General features: G+C 32.4%; 2 protein-coding genes across 3 annotated transcripts; one reads left to right on the top strand and one right to left on the bottom strand.

Moving 5' to 3' along the window:
- Positions 1–473: 473 nt before the first annotated feature.
- LOC132945385 (acyl-protein thioesterase 1-like) lies at positions 474–12,885 on the top strand. Its single transcript, XM_061015114.1, has 6 exons — positions 474–754; positions 930–961; positions 9,224–9,289; positions 10,048–10,345; positions 11,394–11,561; positions 12,590–12,885. Exons 1-6 carry the CDS (start codon positions 704–706, stop codon positions 12,632–12,634), a joined length of 660 nt encoding a protein of 219 aa, XP_060871097.1. The 5' UTR covers positions 474–703; the 3' UTR covers positions 12,635–12,885.
- A 7,155-nt stretch (positions 12,886–20,040) lies between these two features.
- On the bottom strand, positions 20,041–23,475 carry LOC132945376 (uncharacterized). 2 transcript variants are annotated; one of them, XM_061015100.1, is made up of 2 exons: positions 22,686–23,475; positions 20,041–20,607 (listed from the first exon to the last, which is right to left on the bottom strand). In XM_061015100.1, the coding sequence occupies exon 1, from the start codon at positions 23,306–23,308 to the stop codon at positions 22,865–22,867; it is 444 nt and encodes a 147-aa protein (XP_060871083.1). In that variant the 5' UTR covers positions 23,309–23,475; the 3' UTR covers positions 20,041–20,607; positions 22,686–22,864. The 2 variants fall into 2 exon arrangements, with proteins under 2 accessions (XP_060871083.1, XP_060871082.1); XM_061015099.1 differs by having other exon boundaries at positions 22,682–23,475.
- Between the last annotated feature and the right edge of the window lie 370 nt (positions 23,476–23,845).

Here is a 23,845-nt window from a genome sequence, read left to right on the forward strand (position 1 = left end):
ATCGAAGGTAAACATCGATAAGGCGTAGGTATCGGGGAGTATTTTTTTTGGATAATTTAAAAAATACATTTTTTGGAAAAAATATCATATTGCATTTTAACCGTCGTTGTACCTATAATGATATTTGAAAAAAAAAAAAAAAGACGTTAATACCATTTCGATAAATTGAGTGTTTGTCTTCAAGACAATCGCCGCGTATACATGACGTGTACTTGACTTTGGGTATGCGCGCGCCGCCCGATCACAGTTTCCCCGTGCGTGGTTTATTTATTGTTATTCTTTTTTCATATTTTTTTTTTTTTTTCGTTTTTTTGTTGAACCGCAACCTATCAATTATGAGCACGGGTGTACTATATTATACACAGAGATAAGGAAAGTGGTAGCGGTAACACTTATAACTATTATTATTACCTTATGCGTGTGTGTGTGACCGCAGCTCGTCCGAACCGAGATTAGAGGGACCGGGGATAAATATAATAGCCGGGGAACATCGGACCGAGACGACCAGTCATCTTGCGGACACGAAACACGCGGTCCACAGCATCCAACATCCATTATTCTGCAACAGCTGGACACACATTGTCGTGGTTTTCACCCGCACCCCTGTGGCAACGATCACTCGACAACAGTCCGTTTTCGGCCGCACTCGTCGTCGATACCATAGCATTTCATTTGCAAAGGACCGAATAGCCCACACGAGAAAATGTCGGAAGACGCATTCATCGTATCGCCAACCAAAAAACACACGGGCACCGTGAGTAACATAACATACAATATAATATTATAATAACAACAATAACTATTATGACATGATGTGTATTTGGATGCAACAGTATTATGCCGTCGCCAAAATCGACGAGAGCAATGATTAACATACTTGTTTATTATACACCTAAATTATAGTAATCGATTCGATTTTATGTTTTCAGATCATATTCTTGCACGGACTCGGCGAAAATGGGTACGTAAAAACACCGCTGAAATTTATATAGTATAATTTTTATAAAACCATCACAATAAATTTAAACACTTTTAAGGGCACTTATAGTGGCGTAATTTTGGTTTTTATTAAGAAGGGGCAAAATACGTATTGACCAGCCCATATTATGGTCTAAACAGCTCACTAGCTAATTTCCGAGGCAAAAATAGCCTAATTTATATAGCAAAAAAGACGTCGGATAATGATGGTACCTATACCGGCTGTCTCAGTCCAGTGGCATCATTTAGATTTTTCTAGAGGGGTCGAACAAAATATTAAATTAGGTACTGTAAAAATTAATTGAAAAATCAGAAAATTTTAAATAGGTACCTTCTATTATAGAGGCTTCTTAGAAATCGTGTATATACATTTAACTTAGATTGTTTTATTTTTAGAATTTATATTGTATCAGAAGACTAACGCGTCTATATTTTGAACTAAAAACTATAGTCGATATTAATTACTGTCTTGACAATATTTTTCTATAGTATCCTCACAATATTATGTTTCGTCAGTATTAAAATGATTGTTATGTTTTTTCACCAACAATTTGGCTGTTCTTAAAATCAGACGGGAGCAAATGCCCACCTTGCCCCCCTCAAATTACGCCACTGAGTCTTAAAGAGCCGAAGCCCACACGTAACCCTGTTATATGTACTTGCCTATAGTTATTAATACGGTCCGGAAGTTTATGCACTAAAAACTACCGAAATATGTATGCACTTATGCGCTTAATAAATATTTATTTTTTTAATTTATAAATATGAGGAAAAAACATTTTTATTTCAATTTCGTTGACTAGTGATTAAAAACATTATTTCATTAATTGATAGACATTTTAATTTTTCTTGTTGGCGTAGTGGTAATTAGCTGTTGAGTTGTATTTTTATTTTGACGATCAAAGGCTCCAACTTATATGTTTTTCAGTACTTAAGTGCTGAGTGACACTGAAACGTTTTTCGTTCTTTACCATTACCTCGCATATCTTACAAAATAATACACTCCCGTCGAACGCGAAAATATGTTCACCGAACTCACTAACGTAGTTTTTACCTCTACAAGTAGCTGATGTTTTTACTTTCGGCATTTTAACACAATTTAATCAAAAAAGACGGACACTCGATATTACCTCACGGAACACGTCAAACAATATAAACGAGAAATCAAGAACTGACTAGGTACATTTTATAATTTTACAAGAGGACGAAAGAATCGTTATCGGCGATACAGATAACAGATCTATATTACGATATTCGATAACTTATCGTAATGGAATATTATATTGAGCAAGTTAAACACGTTAAACGCCGACATCGATTCAGCAAGGGCGCGCCCGTCGATCGACGTAATAAGATAAAGCCAATAAAGCTAGCTGTAGTTAAAACTTATAAATATATAATATATTATATTAACCAATTGGGAAAAAATATTGTTTTTAATGTCAAATGGAAATATGAAAAATACGATATAAGAATATCTAGTAAGTTCTCTCAATATAAGTGTATTTATTTTTTTACTTGCGAATTTTCATACTGTATCCTGATAAATTATAAAATATGCTCTAAAAAATTGTAAAATTAAGAAATATGCTCTGAAATTTCAAAAACCACTAAATACGCAAAAATATGCACTATACATTTTTGATATGTTTTCCGTAGTGTCTTGGAATGCATTTCTAGCTCACTTGGCAATAAATCTAATGGTTCAAAAAAAACGTGCAAATGCATAAACTTCCGGGCCCCAGACTTATTATTATTGATAAGCGCGACGAGTTTTCGTCCGTCAAAACTCGTTGGTAACGCATTCGAACAATTTTTTTTCCTCTACGTTTCTACAACATACAATATTACAATAATATATAATATTATAATACAGGTACACCTATTTATTATGTTTTTTTTTAAGTTTTTAAACTTGTTTGTTTAGTTACCGTAAAATGTTCATTAATATTGTCTAAAGAGGTTTACACATTATATTAATATGTTACAAACCGGTAAATGTGCTTATAAAACGCTCACCGTAGTTCGTTTGTGGTTAAATAAATCGCAGTAATTATAATAATATGTATTATATACTTTTACTCACACACATACACTGCAACTCCATACATATTTATATATTGTGATTGCAACAGAGAAGATTAATCCTCGTGTGTAAATTATTTTTAAAAATATACACTTCATTTTTTATTTATTTTAATTGGGTCCAAGTGTTCTTTTTACTCATGTTGCTTTTTTTGCTGCGTTTATACAATAATGATTTATTTAAATCCCGAGGAGAAAAATTCAGAAATTAATGTGTTTTTTTTTTAAAAAAAAAATTATACTTAATTTATGTTTTTTAACAATATTATTATTAAATTCAATCCAGTATTTAAAACGTAATCGTGAAAAAAAACTGTTAGGCTCGTATGCCTAAGTACATATTATTATCATGATTTTTGAATTTAATTTCGCAAACTGTGCGCATTAATAATTTAATGAAATTCTAGAACAAGTTATGACAATATTATTATTGTACGACAATATGACATAATACATTGTATTATTTCTGTTTCGCGATGTTCACATAATATTATCATGATCAGACCAACGACGATGAAAATAAACACAACATATAGGGTAACCTTCTGTTCGTATAACGAATACTTACCGTTCTCTTGTTATAATGGTATAATAATTGAATGCTGCATACGAAAATATAGGTGACTATGTACTTTCGTTTAGTTTTACAAAATGTATTTCAAGTCACTTCAAGAAAAAGTGTTCAGAAATTATATTTCCATGATAAAGACTCTTATAATATAGTGCTTACGTTCAGTAACGTTGTTAGAACAATTTTTTATGCTCGAGCTATTTAACGACAATAATATTGACAAACCTCTGTTAATCCCTGCACAATTATTCGCTAAGTTCTCATACATTTGTGACTTATTTACCTTGACCAGACATTCGTGATTTCGATTATATCAAATTAACAAATTATAAAATGGCACAAAACAATAATACGCGTTACGTACACGTACTCGTAAATTATAATAGTATATAATATACGTGCATTTATAGCACCTACATATTGTGTTTTATTCAAATAAATCGAAAAACAACATTACCAATAATGTTATTATATTCTGTGATATTGCTGTGAAACTTCCACAGCTTAATTATATTTCAAATTAAATTAATCGGTTCTAATTTGGTTTCGTTTTCAAAAATGTTTTGTTAAACAGAACATTTTGCTGTACATTCATATGGTAGTTTCGCTGTATACCTGTAAAATAATATTACGTTAATAACATAATTATCATAATATATTTATATAACATCAAAGGACGTGACATGTGTAATAATCGATAAATCGCAATTGAATCGAAAATTGTTAACCAATTATTAAGTCTGGTACCGTTTTTTTCTATCGAACTCTGCACCCGAAAGTCTGATATCAGCTATACTGTTTACAGCTTAACAATAAATAGCGTCTCATTTTTAGCTGCAGGAATTATAGGTATTTATTGCCCTCTCATCGTATTATATTTTCGTGGACGACGAATTATTATCATTTTTCACGACTGGTTGTAAACGGTTTCACACCTCTCTACACAGCATAAAAATATTTCCTAACTGGGGTCAAAATATTTTCAGAAAAATAATTTAAGTGTCAAAATATTTATAAAAAGTTGCGTGAATAATTAAAAAATATTTTAGTTATATTTTTGGCCAAGAAGTACATATTTTTGAAAATATTTTATAAAAAACATTCACAAGACATTTTAATCATATATTTTCAAAAAATATTATTACGGAAACTAAAAGTATTAAGTCCACACTTTTATGCAATCATATAATACAATATTTCGTTATTATGAGGAGAAAATATTTATACAATATTATTAGCCATTATTCAAGCACTTTAAAATATTCACGAAATAGTGTCATTTTTCAAATGCTGCAGTGTGGGTCGTTGCCGTCACCTGGGTGAACTCTTCGCGTAAATTTAAACGAGGCAGAGGACGTCCACAATTTCGTCGGATTATCGGTTTTATTTTACAGCACGGCAACCGACAGTTATACTGCTAACCGTATTACTGCTCTTATAGTGTTTCTCGTTTTAGTTTATCACCCATAATGGTCTTACTCTATACGTTTTTCTAAGCGTGCTAAAAGTTATCTCCCGATTATGCAACAGTCAATAATCAGTCTGAACTTTGGCGCTTTATCGCGGTGTAAGTGTGGTATAGTGCGGATATCAACGCGAACAGAATATAATATTTAAAACATTATGCACTGAAAACGCGTTAGACCGTGTTGAAAAATAGCGAAAAATATACGCGTGGGTATAATACGACCATTGATTTATCGATATACCTACTATTATGATTCGAATGAGATGGGACGATGGATTTAATTGTTTGTAACGTTGAAGCGTGTGTTACGCAATATACACCAGCTATACCCGTGCGATAGGGCCCGAGGTTGTGCGGTTGAAACCACGTTTTAAATTCCTAAGAAAAAAACTCTCATACATATGGGTAACGATATTATATAATAATGTGTGTAGGTGGGATCCGCGCGAATAGACATAAAATAGTGGTCAAAAGATAATATAGTGTGACAATAGTTAGTGGACAAGAGGTAGTGGACAATAGATCGCGCGACAACTTACCGCACGTAGTGCAGGCGCGGATAGACAAATATTATTATTTAAATCCCAGTTTATCAGTACAATAAAATATATAAAATTATTAGATAATTAATAATAAGTGATCACACAACAAAATCCTTTCGTCTTTTAAATAATTAGATAAGTAATATAAATTGTTTAATTAATAATGATACGTAATATATAATAAATAATAATTAATAATAAAATATAATAAATATTAAAAAATTATCACAGAACAAAATCCATTCGTCTTTTAGATTTGGCAAATTCGTCAATTACTTCTTCACAGTCAATACTAATATTTCTATAACAATTAAGTAATGCAAGTCCATTTAAGCGTTCTTCGGATATTCTTGATCGCATCCAAGTTTTTAGTCGGCGAAGAGAAGAAAACTTTCGTTCCGCAGTTGCTGAAGTGGCTGGTAATGTCAGGAGTATAAGAAAACTCTTCCATCATCGCGATGACCACGTAAAGCAATATTTTGCCGCCCGAGAAAAATCAAACTTTCAACTATAGGTTTTAGTCTAGATCTATTTTCATTAAATTGTTTTAGGCGCTGTGAATTTATTTGGTTTACTACTTCTAGCTCTGGATTATTGTACGATTTTAAAAATTGTTTTCCGTTCAGTACAGAATTTTTATGGTACAAATTATTATCATGCGTTTCGAGGTAACCATCATTTCCTAATAACTTAGCGAATTTCTTTAAAGGCTCAACTACTAATGACTTTAATTGAGTATGGTTATTGAATCCATGACCAGTTTTATTGTGAAAAATAGAACAATAAATACAAAATAATCCACTTTCTGAAGGCGAAAAAACAAGCCAGAAATATTTATTTATATGTTCTTGTTTCAAAAATCGTTTACGAAGAATTCCATTTTTTGTGTGACTTGAATAAGGAAAATTGTAACCTATTGGTGGTTTCCAATGATTTTCAAGTAACTGTTTTTTAGTAAAATCATCAATTGTTCATTTTGAACTTAATGCAATACCAATATCTATAATTATATTTTCTACAGTACCTTTGTTTTGATTTGATGTTGGATCAATGTCTACATTTTTCATAGGTTGATTTGACGAAATGGGAGCTGGGTCGTCTACCATTTCATTGTCTTCAATGACGCATTTTTTTTCTTAAGAAAATTTTGCATAAAATCGGCACTACGCTTTGACATTTTAATAAAATAATAATACAACTATACACGTGTCACGTTTGATGTTGATTATCGACAGTTACAGCGGCTGTGTGCGTATTGTATCATAACTATAATATGTCAACTAACAAATTATCATTAGACAATAAATATCGTCAATAATAAAATAGATAGGTACTACAAACAGCCAGACATTTTATTGCATCAAACAAGTTTAAATATTCGATTAGATTAGATTAGCTTTTTGATGGCGAACGATGAAAACGGACACGGCCGAAACGCTATCGGCAAAACCAATACATTTTATCGGCTGCCGAAAATAGATATAATAGAAAATCTACCAGTCTACGGGGGGGGGGGGGGCATGGCCCCTTGCCCCCCCCCCTTGGATCCGCGCCTGACATAGTGTGTACGACAATAATCGTTGATAGTGTCATAACTCATAAAACAAACTGTGTATAAAGTTTAGATTTTATTAACTATGTGCTATAAATAAATACAATTAGGTACCTACTTACATATACATACTTATAGAAAAAGTCATTTCAAAGTCCCGTCGAGTGGATTGCGGCTATTAGGATAATCCGGGTAAAAGGCTTGAATGCGTGTACGGAAAACGGTTGATCAGTCCGTTTAAAAATAATTAAATTATGAAAAAATAGAAACGCATAAGGCACATAGGTAAATCGTCTTTCCACGCGGTGGTCGGATAAGGTCGGCTATAGGCTTAAAAGTTAGCCGGGTTCAAAAGCTCATTGTCTGTTCGCCGTGTAAAAGACTTAACGTGTGGGGCACGTCTTTATCACTGATCGGATTCTATAGCTATAATATAATTTGCCGTGAGAATGCAGATACAATTTATGGCATAGTAAGTTACACATAAGTCTTATTTGCAACAAGGATTCCAAGTATACTATAATAAATTGTGCGCTTCATAACTTCGCATATTATAATACAAACCATTTTAGATTTTCGGTGATATTTCCGCAGTTTGTGGTTCTATTTTTTGTTTTGATTGTAAATCAAATCGTGTTTATTTAATGTTGTTCGTGGATCATAAAGAAAGTGAGGAGGGAAAAAAGTGAACACGCATAACTAATTTACACGGAAATTTGTTTTTCAGAAAATGTCGAATAGCATATTGGGCTCATAATTTGATTGCTTTGATGATCAGCGTAATATATTTTTATTTGCATTGTTATTTATGATATTTAACTCAAAACAATTAATCACATAATGATTGTTCTTGGCAACAATTCAAATCTAGAATGTACCTATTGTACATTGTATAATAAGTAAAAAAAAAATCACTATTTTATTATCATTTTTCCTATTTTCTATAGATGTTTATGGTACTTAGGTATATTATGTTATAGTTCTTAAAATATATGGTTTCTCTATAGTCGCTAAAAATTGCTATAAAGTCCGTGACATGGTTATTATATTTTTATATTTTTTTTTCGTTTCACGATCGCAGCGCACGTCGCTCGGAAAATAGGTTGTATTCAAAACAAAATTTAAAAAATGAAAAAAATGCTGATAAACGTCAAACGAAAAAAATACCAAAAAATCCGCACCTGTTTAAAACACTAAAAAAATTACACAGCTCACTATAACAATTCGCCCAGGTCCAACTTTACCGATTATGAGTTTTTATCTATAATATTATAACGACGAGAATTCAATTGAAAACTGTCGGCGCGTTGTGTGCGTGTGTGTGCGGCGCGTTATCGAATATTATTAATAACTCGCGTTTTAAAAATATGATCTCCGATTCGAACGTATTATAGCAACACACTGCACCAGCTTTTTTACTATTATATTGTTCTATAATTTTGTGTTGTTCGTTACCCGCGGATCTGCGAGCAAGTACAATAGACGGAGACGGAAGATTGTTTCACAGTTTTCGTGTGCGCGCAGTGATCGGATGCAAACGCAACCATTCCCCGTGCCCGATAATATTTTTCGTATTACAATATCACATCATTATTACTGACGTGATAACAATAATATTAATCGCACGACTTTGAGAACTCGATGGGTTAAATCAGTCGTTACACTTTGAGTCGCGTTTCTGTATAAAAAAAAAAAAATAATATTATACATAACATAATGTTATATTATTAAATGTAATAATATTATACGTCTACGCTAATTATTATATTATGATACATTGATTATAATATTATTATTATTATTATTATTGTAATAATTACTATTACTCGCCATGAGACGTCAGGCTGAATTATTAGGTGTAGGCGATTTTGTATTATTGTATCGTTATAATAATAATAATAATAATAATAATAACATTAAAGACGATTTATAATTTGAAATATTTTATTAATACCTAAATATCAATAGCGTATTGGTACCATATTATTTTATTCTGTGCCATAACTTTACTGTGTTTTGTTTTACAGGGAAAACTGGAAGCTCTTGCTCTCCAAAATGGTCAAGCCCAACGTCAAAGTGATCTGCCTTAACGCGTGAGTATGACGTCCCATCCCCGTTTCGGTAGAAAACCGTTAGAACAAACTTAAGATAAAAATATGCTCTTGTTCAGTGTCAAAGCACAAATCACTCGGATAAAATTGCCAAACTTAACATATTATCGTCATTACACTCATTAGTAAAATCAATAATTCGAATAAAAAAATTATTGGAAAAATGCATAAGCAAAAAAATAATTTTTAAATAATCATTGGTATTGAAAAATTTAGTTTAACAAGCATATTTTATTCCAAACGACTTAAACAAATTCAAGTTTAAAGCGGAACGCAAGATGAAGTTGTCATTAATATGTTTTGTTGAGTCATACTCATGTAATTTGATTAACTTTATTAACACAAATGCATTAGTACATGCCATAGAACTAAACACCATATTGATATGCAAGTGCAAGTTGACATGCGCACAAAATATGGTCCATCGGCGTTTAAAATGTGCGATCAAACAGATGATTGATACCGTTTATTCACTCGGTACCGGTCGCGGCTCTGTCTCAAATCACCCTACCTTTTTTAAAAATATTGTTTTCTTTATTTCCGATACGCACGTGTAACGAATATCAAAACAAACTGTGAAAAAAAAATTTTAATAATCGTCCATATTTTGAAAATGCGTTAACGTTAGTTCTAACGTCCACAGGTGGTTGCGAAATCATGTTCGCCGTTTTCCTTGACTAAGGAGGGAAAGCTCACGCGCGTCACTAAAATATGTACTAATATTTCTCTCTGACCCACAGGAAGAAAATTCCACTCACGCTGAACAAGGGTTTCCCGACGGCTGCGTGGTTTGACCTGGCGTCGCTGGACGAGAACAAGATGGAAGACGAGTCGAGCATCATGCGGGCCGTGGACAAACTGCACGACATCATCGACGAGGAGATCGCTTCGTCCAAAGTGTCGTCCACCAAAACCATGTTGGCCGGTTTCTCTCAAGGTGGCGCCCTGGCAATGTATGCCGCACTCACCTACCACAAACGGCTGGCCGCCGTGATGGCCATGTCCAGCTGGCCGGTGATCCGGCATACCATGCCTGATGTGAGTACTTATACGATTTGGGCTCTGTAAAATGGGTGATGACTTGAATAATTGTAAGTTAAAAATAAAATACGCGGCAACTATCCATTTGAAATGATCAAAATTTAAAAAAAAAATCAATCTTCCCTATTTATATACACTTTTCATCGAAGGAACACACCGCGGACTAACGAAAATCGATTCTTCTGGGCATCCCCACGTGACACTCTATCATAGGAAACCCGGTTTCATGGGCAGGATGACGCGAGGGGATGCGCAGAATCGGGGTGTTCTCTAGCTGATCATAGTATAGATTACTCCAACGTCTATATTTTGTTCGGTGTCAGATCGAGGTCCTAACTTAAACCATTCGTCTCCCAATGCATTTTTATCTCGATCACAGTTTTCGTATTTTTGTATTTGATTACTTAACGCCAATCCAGCAATTACAAATTTTGGTAAAAAGTTACAAGTTATATAATTATAATTTCAATGGATGTACAGTGTGTGCGAGCAGTAGTAGAATGACACAGGTTAATAATAATAAGTAATAACAGTAAAAGTGAGAACAAAAAACATTAAAAAGAAGAAAAAAACTAAGCAAATTAAAGCAGTCTTTTATACATAAATTACAAATTATAGTGTGAATGTGACAAATAATACTGAGGTAGAGGATAGGTGTTAATGGTATACGTATATCAAATGAAAAAACAAAGTTAAAGCGAGTTACAGAAATGCGTTATGCCATTCTGCGTACAGGGCGGTTGTAATTCATAGAATGAGAATGGGCGTACAACAATGATAGTGTCTCTTGTTCCATTGACGGAGACACTAAAAGAGATAGAAGAGGAGATGAAATTAGTATAATTTTGCACTCGCCACATCGTTCACACAAATCCTTCGTTTTCTTTTGTGGCCAATACAAATATTTAAAAATTACACAATTGTTATTACATTCGATGGCGTGCGACGTAACCCACTCAGGTCCATCGACCTGATCCCAAAACTACAATAGCATCTGCCACCGCGGTCATTTGATAATATTAATTGTCTTCTGTTTTCGTATCAGGCGGCCATCAACAACACCAACATACCGATGTTGCAGTGCCACGGGACCGAAGACCCGGTCATTTTCTACAAATGGGGATTGATTTTGTCCGATGCCCTCAAGGAGATGAACCCTAACAAGTACGAGTTTAAGTCGTACGAGGGTTTGATGCACGCCGTCAACGATCAGGTACGAAAAAATCGCGATATAATAAACTAATCAACAGTTGATATATGCAGTTATTACTATTACTTACTGTACCATTTTAGAGAGGAAATAAAATATTAATTTCGTTTCGCCGATATGGACCTCGTATATAATAGGTATAGCGTGTTATACGAGTGTTATGGTTGATTTAGTCGTAAATAATGTTTTTAATGAACGCCTAAATCCATCGTACCATGATGGATAGATCAAACCTCCCCACTAATTCTACTAGTGACCTAATGAGTACATAATATTGAAATGTTCTCAGTTAATAATATTAAAAAATGGGTAAGTGGACATCCTGACGGAATCAAATACAATTTTTTTTTTATCAATTACATTTTAGTTTTTCAGTAACTCGTTTCATTTTCAAACGCGATAAACGAATTTTATAAAGCCTTTACGTTTTTATTATTGGGTGATATATTTTACTGATACATCACTAGAAATAATTAAAGATTTATTTTTCACCTTCATCCGGGGTGCTAGGGTATATACCATAATTATGGTCATGTCAATTCGAAAAAAATTCACCACACCACCGTTTGTTTTGTGTATCAGTCAGCTATTACTTGGTTACCTACACGACACAAAATGTTTTCACTTATTAGCACCTATACTGTATTATTTGTAATATCATATATTTCTGTGACACAACATGGTGATTGGGGTGACCGATGACTTATGAGAGCTAAAATCGTGGGTGTGCAAATTTGGACTGAAAATATACTAATGATGATTATTATGCCTTTCGCATTATTTCGTAGCTACGTAACATCCTTCACGTTGAATTAGACGTCGTACATTATAGAATATAATATATTATAATATTAATATTATTAGTAATTACCAATAGGTACGCATTTATTCGGGTACCCGAAATTCTTACTGACCCATAACCGCGTTTGCGCAACACGTTAACAGTTTTGTACCAGTTGTTGTAAAATCATGTGGCCGACACACAACAACTGCATATTTTCTATAAATTATTTTTTTTTATGTATTTTTAGGAGTTAGAAGATGTCAAAAATTTCATCAACAAAATATTCCCGTGACCGAATGAATATAACCAAACAGGAAAATTGATGTAGAATGAATTTTTAGTTCAAAAACGTCTGCGCACATGCAAATTTATATTAGTTGTACATTTTTCATTATATATTATGTTTAAGAGTACGATATTTGTGCTCATATATTATTATTTGTGTTATTTTATTACCATTCATGTTTTGACTAGGCATCCGTGCAATTATATTTAATATGTTTCAGTGACAAAATATCAATAAAAATGTGAAATATAAAAACATATTATGTGTCTTTTTTCTCACACCCGAGTATTCGAAAATTCGATGCTGAAAAATACAAATTTCAAAATAATTAACCATTATCATATAGATTTAAACCGAAAATATGATATTGATTATCCCGTCGGTAACAACGAGACAATGCGTTTACAAAAAAAAAAAATAAATAAAAGTTACCCGGTTGATGTTTCAAATAACTTGTTTTGATATTACTATACATATATACTAATTCTATAATGTTGAGCAATTTATATTTTATCTCGAAAATAATATACACTAATATTATTATTATTATTATTATTCGTTTCGCAGGCTGGTCTAATTGCATTTAACATTATTACACTGTTTATAAAACGTTATAAATCAATAACACATTTTGGGAGGAAAAAAACAACGTTTCCAACGCATTAAAAAAAAAAAAAAAATCAATTTTTCGTTTTCTAGAGAAGCGATTTTTTAACACGACATACGTACGTAGGTTACCCACGTGATAAATCATTATAAATTATTGCCGCCTGTGCATATCATTATTAATAATATTTAATTTGGATAGGTAGGCTATTATACGCGCACTGTACACATGGGCGGTGGCCTGCGGACTAATTATAAACATGTTTAGATAAGTTTTTCAATCGGTAAATATCTCACGCTCGACGAACGACGACGACTTGCGCAACAATGTAAGTAATCATAATTATTATTATATTATTATTATAAGGCCATAAGCGAGATGATTATGGTTATTTGCGATTTTTTTTTTTTCACCAAACCTACCATCGTTTGCGCTGCAGGTGGGTCGTTTTGGGTTAGCCAGCACATATACCTACATCGTAGGTATTTTGTGTAATACTCGGTGGGTGCTATATAATATTATTATGTAACCTGCGCCTTCGCCGGGTGGAAAAGCGAACAGAAATGTGCAGGTAACTGCGGACGTGACCACGGTTAATGCCCTGCTTCTTCCAATAATATAATATGGGAGACCTGGAAACATCCACTCGGGGTGCCGGGGTGGGATATAGAAAAAAAAAAACCGCAAAAACTCTCAATCACTCCACAGACGTCACCTCGTTGAAACCGTAAAATTTTATCATCGGGCGGCAGTGACCGTGAGACATTGAATCCGCTGCAGATACGAGTTCCCGACTTCCCGTAGACTTTTTACATTAATATAGACATTTAGACATTTATAGACATTAAGTCTTATCGCAACCGTGGTTTTAGTAGGTATCAATATTGGAATGCAAAATGGACGTTAAATAATTTATTATTATACTGTTGTAGGCGAGACGTTATTAAATATTAGTCTGGGGCAGGGGTCATCAAATGGTGGCGTGAGTTTTTTTACAGATAATCAAAAATTCAATATTTTAGAACAAATCAAATCTAAAAAGATTTAATACATAATAATATTTACCGAACAAAATATAACGCATACCGTAAACTTTTCTTCAGATTGTATTTTTAATTAGAAAAGTTTTTTTTGACATTGATTAACGATATCATTGAATCATTCATCCTGGCATAATAATGCATTTCTTTCAAACGATGAAATAAAACTAAATAATAATAATAATATAATAGAACCTATTAAATAGACAATATTATAATCAATAGGTAAAATTGGCCTTTATAAAAACCAAATGAGCTCCTAAATTATTATAGAGACGGGTCTTCAAATATTAACAAATAAATAATTTAATTTTTTTTAGATTTTAAAGCTTCGACGACTGAGGTCATTAGCCTGTAAGGTTGGTTAGTAGGGTCGGTGCAGTAGGGTTGGGACTGTTGGTACGGTCGGTTAGGAACACGTGTATGTGTGACAAGGTTTTTGCGCACAACGAACCCAGATGGTCACCCATCCGAGAACTAGTGGCATCGGCCGTTGCTTACTCTTAATCACGTCGCGTGATTGATTTCAGCCACTGCGCCGCGCCGAGTCACATAAATAATTTTGTTATACACGCGGTTGGGAACACTTCTGATTTATTTCGGACATTTTCAAAAAAAATATTTCCAGCCGCTTATTGCACAGCAGCTAGGCATGTCCAACACGTGACTCTCGGCTCATTTTTTTTATGGCCCACGAATTAAAATATTAATGAAATAATTAATCGTAAAAAAAAAAACTTTACAACCTTCATTTTATGTCACAACTTACTATGTTAGTGAGAGGCATATAAGCGTATTATGTTACTTTTCTGTTCTACATCTCCCGATAAACTGTAATTGAATAAGTGTTTTTGTTTCTTTTGTTATATATTTATTCATACGCCTTAGGTTATTGTATATTGTATTGTACGTAATGAATACAATTCAAAATGTTATAAAATATTTATTTTTTTTCGATACATTTTAGATTCTGAGCGGAGCGAAGAAGCTATAGTGGTTTTACAATAGTGTTTATTTTTTTTTTTATCTTGTGTACAAAATTTCTACCAGAGGGAGGGCTTCAATTTCAACATATAGTATCTTATCTTTTAGCAAATTGGATCAAGATGGTACTATTTAAACAGGTCATTTTTCTATTTTCTCAATAATTATTTAATGCAACGGAAAAAACCACCGATAAATCACAAAAATATAGCTAAAATGGGATTTTAATTTCTAACGCTTTGTTTATCACCATAGAAACGAATAAAAAAAAAAATAATATTATAATATTAATTCAACTTATGGGATATAATAAATAGTAACAATATCAAATATCCAGACTGACAAACCATCTCTAACTAAGGATAATTATAGTACTCAAAAATGGTTTTACAAATATATAAAATAGATTTAATGTTGGATCTAGTATTTATTATACTTGGATCCTTTTTAAAAATATTATAAAATATATTGATAGATTAGGATTAACTACTGACTAACATTTTCAAATCACCTTCGTCTCCATATTATCTTCTAATCCTATAATAATTATAGAATTATTAAAGAATTATTATAGAACTATTATCCTGAGTGCACAAAACTAAATAACTCAAGATTACTCTATCCGATTTTGATTTGTCAACATTTTCAGAAAAACCATAGCATATGTTCCTCGATGTTTTTCCTCTACATGGAAAATCTATGTATAATATTATATATGTTTTTGTTAATAAGTTACCATGACAAAGAAAACCTTACGAAAAATCCGATGGAAAATAATAAGTTGTATCCAGCCTAAAAACATAAATAATATGTTAAAATTATCAGCCAAATAATTTACTGTTAAAAGGTCAAAGGATGTTCTGGTTTGAATAACAAAAGATTATATCCTAACCTAACCTAACATCAGGATAGTCGTTTCAAGTAGAACAGGAGAGAATTTTGAAACAATATAACGTCTATAGGTGTATGTATATAAAATTTCCAAAAATCAGATTTTGAACAGCTGCATGGTTGTTTGTTGATGAAAAAAAAGGAGGAGGTGAACGTGCTCGGTGAATCACTCTGTAGATATAGGTACACCATTCATAATATATGGTTTTACAAAACGTGTGTTTATCGTTATCGGTTCTGATGACTCTACGCATCTACAGTGTTTTAATATACCTACTTAATATATAATAATATTATAGTATTATCATTATTATTATTATTATTATTATTTTTTTTTTTTTTTTTGTTAAGGACGTGCCGGGTCGTTGTGGTTCCGTCGGCCACTCTGAGTCGTGCGAGGTCTGACTCTCGGGTGCTCGCGTATTATTAATTTATTATTGAGGTTCGTTTTACTATTTTAGTATTATAGACATTGTACCCACTTCTCCTCTACCATCACGTGCACAGGTAATGTATATTATATCAAAAAAACGGTGCTACAGACAATACTTTATCATATAAATTATAATTTATAACTCATACCTAAATTAATCGACTATGCGATTTTCTATTAGTCTTACTAACGCTGCAGTGCGATTTCCGAATTCGGCAAGAGTGCTATAATGTTGTATTATGCTATTGCATGTAACCTTCACAATATTCTTTAAAAATAACGACTTGTAAATTCGGGTGAGTGTAACACCCACTTAGGTTAAATATATATATATATATATATTTATGAATTATATTGGGCTCACTGCCCGTAATTAAATTAAATAAATAAAAATAAATAATATATTTTATCGGAAATAAAGCACCTGCAAAATTAGGTTTTTTTATAACGCACGTGTGCACACTTTTTGGACGAATCTGAATTAAAAACTTTGGGTATATTATCTGTCAACTGCCCGTTTTAAGTTTGATTAGGCACTTCTTATCTGCAGGCCCTCAACTATTCGAAAACTCGGTACTTACTTATCCTTTATCTCGATTACCACTCGATGCCGTGACTACCGTGTTATAATAATATAAAAAACCCAGACACAAAGTTTAAAAAAAATTCAAAATTATTTTTTTTTGATTTTTAAGTTATCGATGTTTTTTTTTATAAAACTTCAAATCTAAACTACGAAATAGACACTAACATTTTCAATATACCAACCATTGGACAACTTTTTTTTCAAATTAAAATAACATTTTTAAATAAAATAATAATATGAATAATTGCCTAGAAATACTCCAGTGAGCATACATTTTTGAATCAATTCAAGACATTTTCGAAAAACTTATTAACTATAAAAAATGTAAGTATACCTAGTATATTGTATTATGTAACCAGGGATGGAAACTGAAAACATTAATCCTATTTCGATTTCGGCTTCGGATATCGGTGTTTATTTCTTCTGATTTCGTTTTTACTTTTTAATTTTGAATACCAGTATTCGTTGTTTTCAATTTCGTTTTCGGTTTCAAATTTCGGTAAGTGTTTACTTTTTGAGATTTCGATTTCAGTTTTGTATATCCGTAGGTATATATTATGTATATTTTTTTCCGATTTCAATTTCAGTTTTGATTGTAACGGTAGGTACTGATTTTTTTTGATTTCGCTTTCTGCAGTTGCGATATCAAATTCTGGTTTTAACGGCTTTAACTGGTATTGAAAAATCGGTATCCGGTATCAGTATTAGTCCTGTATGTAACCACTTCATACTTGTAGAATTCGCTGTCGAATATTCTAATGTTAATTATGAAAGCTGGTATTTTTTTGTAAAATATAAATTTTTTAATACATCTTTAACAGAATTTAATTGATATTTAAGTAATGGGAAGTAAAATATGTATAATATGTTAATATGAGAACACGAATAAATGTGAATTATTTTAGTTTGTATTTATGGATATTTATTTTATTTTTTTACCTATCTAATTATGAGTATTTTTTAATATAAAACATACTACATTATAGGTACATTAGAAATGTAAATAGAATACTGTACCTTAAATAAAAGTTATAATTATAATAATAATAATATGTATTCTGCGATTATTTCCCCAAAACATATACAATATTATACATAATAATAATATATCGTAACCAATTTGTAAAATCGATCTTTTCGTGAAATTACTTTTCACACTTCGGATAACACAATAATATTTCACAAAATAATCACTCTGAATATTAAATTGACATCGTAGAATTTTTTTCTACGATATGGTCGTGGTCAGTCTTTTTCCACGACTACCTATTATTTATTAACTAATATTTATGACGTACCTATTAGCACACCAATTTTTCATACGAATTTACGTTAAGTACACTTTTGTTTATAAATAATTTAATAGTTACGCATAGTTGTTAAACATAGGTACATATTATTATGTCGCGTCTTATAAATCTCTACGACTGTTTTTGTATTAATTCTTATGTTTGAAATTATATTACGAATTAATTAGAACTTTGATTTTTGGAATTTTTAAGCACCTTTGCTTCCAGACCATAAAATTGTAAAATACCTATATTCTTATAGATTTTAACTGCATTTAAGGACTGTCCTGAAGTGAGATATAATATATAATATCGATATAGGCACCTATATACTTGGTGGTGCTGATGGTACAATAAATAATTATTTATTCCATAGTTAAATCTAATAGGACTTATAATATTTGTTTATCTGAAACAAACAACAAATATATATATACCAATAATATAACTAATACATTTATCAGTAGTTATTACGGTCATTAGATTAATGACAGGTCCGTTTTCACCTAATTTAGACAGATAACATCATTATATTTTAATCCTTTTGCAGGAACAGCCGTCGGATCGTAGTTAGACGGTTCCGGTGTTGTTGAATATTTATCAGTGCTCTGTGTACCTATATTATAACTAATACTTAAGTATAATAACGACGATGATTATAATAATATAATAATAATATTATTGTGTTCTTGAATAATAATATATGAATAATAAGTAATAACAATATAATGCTATCGAATAGGTATTAAAAACCTAATATTGAAGTGGGCGCATTATATTATTATTATTATTATTATTACACAGGCGGGTGCGGTGCGATGGTGACTCGTCAGTCCAGTGATGTATTGGTAATTTTTTTCTAGGGTATACGCTCAGCAAATAAGCGTATATTGGGGGGGGGAGGGGAGAGCTTAATCCCGAGTCGTCGTGGTAAGTCACCATAATATTAGCTCGTTATTAATTATAATAGGTAATTATCGTTAATTTATGATACCGCGATTATAATAACGATATCGTAACCTGCGGACTATATTATCGTCTATCGAGCAGACAGTTTAACACCTCTATCAATGGGAAAACTATTGGGTTAGGTTATCGTCGACTATAGCAGTCGCGACGTATACGAATTCTCATACTGTATTATATATATATATATATATATGTATAAGGTATGTACTTAAAATACGAAAATATAATATTATTGTATAACATACCTCCGTGGAATACCCGACATCAATCGCATTAAAGGTCATCGTTTAATGCGCGTAATATTGTAAATATTGTATAAATTATAATAAATCTCGCTTTCAAAGGCAGGCCAGTAGTCGTTACCATAAAAAAAAATGTCAATCTCGAAACCCACGAACACTCAAAAATACGTTGAGGCATAACCATGGTATCGTTATTTTGTGCGTTTACGCAGCATAACTATACCATCATTTCACTAAGATAAAAAAGGTTATAAGTACGTTGGATAACCTCTGATCCATATGCGCACAACAAGAACAAATTAAAGTTATGACTTGAGGAAATCCTTTGGCTACTGCGGTATATATAGGTATATACCTAAAATTGTATAGTATAATAACATATAACCTTTAATTGATATATAGATAAATATTCCATATTTATAATGTTGTTTTCGGTGGCTATTGATCTTTTGCCGACCTCGGTTATCATTTAAAAGCACATTCTACAGGTGTCGTGCTCGCAGTCGTGTGATCGCGTGTCGGCCGTAACTACGATAGTCACGAGCCTTTGCGACGGTATCGTGGGATAATATTGGTATATAGTTGATCTCATTTGGTCACCCGCTTACCCGTCACAATAATGCAGTGGTCGATGGTCACGTGTCTGTGCGTGGTCCTGCTCCTGCAGCTGCAGGGGCCGGAGGTGGACTCCGGTCTCTTGGCCTTCCTTCGGGTGCCTGAGCTGCTATCGAAGTCGATCGTGCAGGCGATCGCCAGTGGCGAAGAGACGGTGCGACAGACGGAGAACAACTTCCTCAGTCAGATGCCACCGGTGTCCCCGATCAATTCGGCCTCAAGGGTGGCACGGAACAAGGGGATGTACGTTTCGAATAATTCCAAAACGGTTGTGGGCTGGTGGTCGGCTACATTATTTTTTAAAATAATCAGCACATTCCTAACTAAAAAATATTGATTTTTATTATTTTCATTAACTTGGTAGAAATACAGAGTAAAATAATGTCGTGGTGAAAACACTTTTAAATTCGTAATGATTTTTTCTATGATAACTAATTTAAAAATGATCCATATATTTTTTTTAATAATTAGCACATTTAGCTTGTTATAATTTAAAATATATCATATTTATTTTTTTAAACAAAAGAATAGTTTTAATTTTATAATATATTAAAAATATAATATCAAAAAACTGTGATGGAGTACAAATTATTTAAACAATGCATTATTAAAATAAAATTTTGATAACCATTCGTCTATGTCTATTTTCTATAGTTTGCAGAAGGTCCTCATTTAATCTAGAGATACCTATTATAGTAAATAATATAATATAATATATAATAATGTGTATAAATCAAGTGATCAACAAAGTGAATACCTACTAAATATATATCAGGTGTTTGTGGCATAAAAAAGCCATTTTTTTAATATTAATAACTTTTTTGGGGAAGGCAGTTAAATTATTTCTCTGGTTATTGTTATACTAGTTTAATATCAGCTACTTATCACTTACTATCTTACGAGTTTATAAACAGTAAACCACTACCTGTTTTAGATTCTGAGCTGAAAAATTGTACAATGATGTGTGTTTTTTATTTTTAATTATTTATTTTTGTGTCTGTCATCACCGTTTGGGACAGTAAAACTACTCCAACTTTCTTCAACAATATCATGTTCGATGGGGATGTGAATATAGTTGGTGAACTTGGGAGGTCAAAATTTAAAATTCCCAATAGTTTTCAAAAGCGCCATTTTTACGCAAAATCGGTTTTTGACAAAATCTATTTTGGTTGTAGGTGAAACTCTAAAAAAAATCAGCAATATGATACATGCCATTTTCAATGGTTGTTTATATTCCTATTTTCTATACCTACACGATAAAATATTCAAAATACTTTGATTTGTTTTCAACTGTTTACGGAAATATTCAGTTACCAATTGTTTTAATTTTTTTTTCTGTGTATGTTAATGAATATTTATAACCATTATGCAATAATTTACAATCACTCACAACATCCGTTTGTATTATTTTTATTTTAAATGGGGAATTTAAAATATCTGATAAGATATGCACTATATTATTCTGTTCAATAGTAATAATATAAGTAATACAATTTTAATTGTCTTGAATTTTGAATTTTTATAAATTAATACTACATAATTACTTAAATAAATTGTCTTTTTTTTGTATTTAACTATACACAATGACCAATCTACTTGGCCAATACAATCACACAAATAATACTGATTGTAAAATTTAAGACAATTTATTAAAATAACAAACAGCAATTTAAAATGTTTTCATAGCATTTATACAAGGCTGGGCATTAACTAGTTACTTTCGGCTTTTAATTAATTTAACTGTTACCTTATTAAATGTCTTTTTTAATTAACAAATTGATTTTTCATATTAAGAAGTAAGTTAAGTTAATTTATTTTGTTTTTATTTTATTATATTTAACTATTTTCGTCTATTTTGTTTTCATGTCTAAAAATATTTACCGTAAATTTTATAAAGTAAAAAATGTATATCATTCGAATCTAACTTATATGGAAATACTGTATAAAGCATAATTACACTATAACACTATAGTCTATAATTTAGTTGTGGAAAGTACGCTAGCATTGTATAAACAAATTATTTTTTTTTTAAATTAATAAAAAGTTAACAAAAAGCGTGTATTAACTTTTAACTTAACAGAGTTAACCTATAGTTAAATTAACTTTTAACTTTTTGTTATCGGTGCGTATTAACTAAACTTAACTGAGTTAAAAAAAATCATAAACTTGCTCAGCCTTGCATTTATTTAATTAAAACTCGTTTGTTGTACTATAGGTATTTATTCCAAAAACCTATACCTATACGATATATCTGTATACGTTTTTGTATATTATGTAAAAATCATAGGTATAGTAATAACGTAAAAAATATTTGAGATTTTTATATGAGTTTATTTTTCATCAAGTATATAACAGTAACAGTGTGATAGACGACATTTCGTAAAATTACATAATTACCAACCCCCTTCTCGGTGTCTTGACAGCACTGATTACATGTAAGCCCATCATGACCCAAGCGACGAGTTTGACATCGAACAATTTCGCCTCAATGTCGTCCTATCGGTCCGCGAACGCCTCTAAGCCGCCCTCGATGCGCGTCCGCAGCGGCTTGTACTGAGGTTTCGCCGCAATGTCCACGAACTAGCCCTTGATCGCATCAAAGTGTTCGCCAACAGACTTCTTTGCCGGATACTCATTAATATCCGGTGTGAGGCGTATGACGGCATTGCCCTCCGTGTGCTCCGCGTCCGCCACCAGACCGACCACGGTGCCGGTGCACCTGGTGAGTCTATGTTCCTCCTTGCCCATGGTGTGGCCCACCACCAGCATGTCGTCCTCTGACCTTTTGCCGGCGGCCATTTCCGAGGCCAAATTGGTCTTCAACACCCGCGGTGGAAACTGAAGGAGGAAATAGTTCTCCGTCTGTCGCACCACATTGTCATCGTCGTTCGCCTGCATGGTCGACCACTTTTGCGTCACCATCGACGAAAAATTGAAAAAGTCCCAGAAACTGGCGTCCACCGCCGGACCATGAAGCTGCAGGAGCAGGACCGCGCACAGATACGCGCCCGTCGACCATTGCATTATTTTGATGGGTAAATGAGTGACCGAATGAGATCAAATATATACCAATATTATACCTCGATACCGTCTCAAAGGCTCACGACTATCGTAGTTACGGCCGACGCGCGATCGCACGACTGCTAGCACGACACCTGTAGAATGTGCTTTTAAACGATGGCCGAGGTCGGCCAAAGATAACCAGCAACCGAAAACAACATTATAATGGAATATTTATGTATTTTATCTATCCATCATTTATGGGCTAAATGTTTATATTATGCTATAACATGTTAGGTACCTATATTTCAGTGAAGCAGTACCCAAAGTAAATATGTAATGGGATTTCCCCAAGTCGTAACTTTCATTCGTTCATTTTGTGGTACAGACGTAGGTATCAGAGGTTATCTCACGCAGCTATATAACCTTTTTTTTTATCTTAGTGGAATGTTTATCTTTTTTTAAAGGTTAAAAAGGTTGGCAATCAGTAGCGTACACAGGATTTTAGTTCGGTTAGGGTTTTTCCTAACCTATTTTTTTCTTAACAGTTTTTATATAAAT

This window comes from Metopolophium dirhodum, chromosome 5 (genome assembly GCF_019925205.1).
Source record: "Metopolophium dirhodum isolate CAU chromosome 5, ASM1992520v1, whole genome shotgun sequence".
Classification (NCBI taxonomy): Eukaryota; Metazoa; Arthropoda; class Insecta; order Hemiptera; family Aphididae; genus Metopolophium; species Metopolophium dirhodum.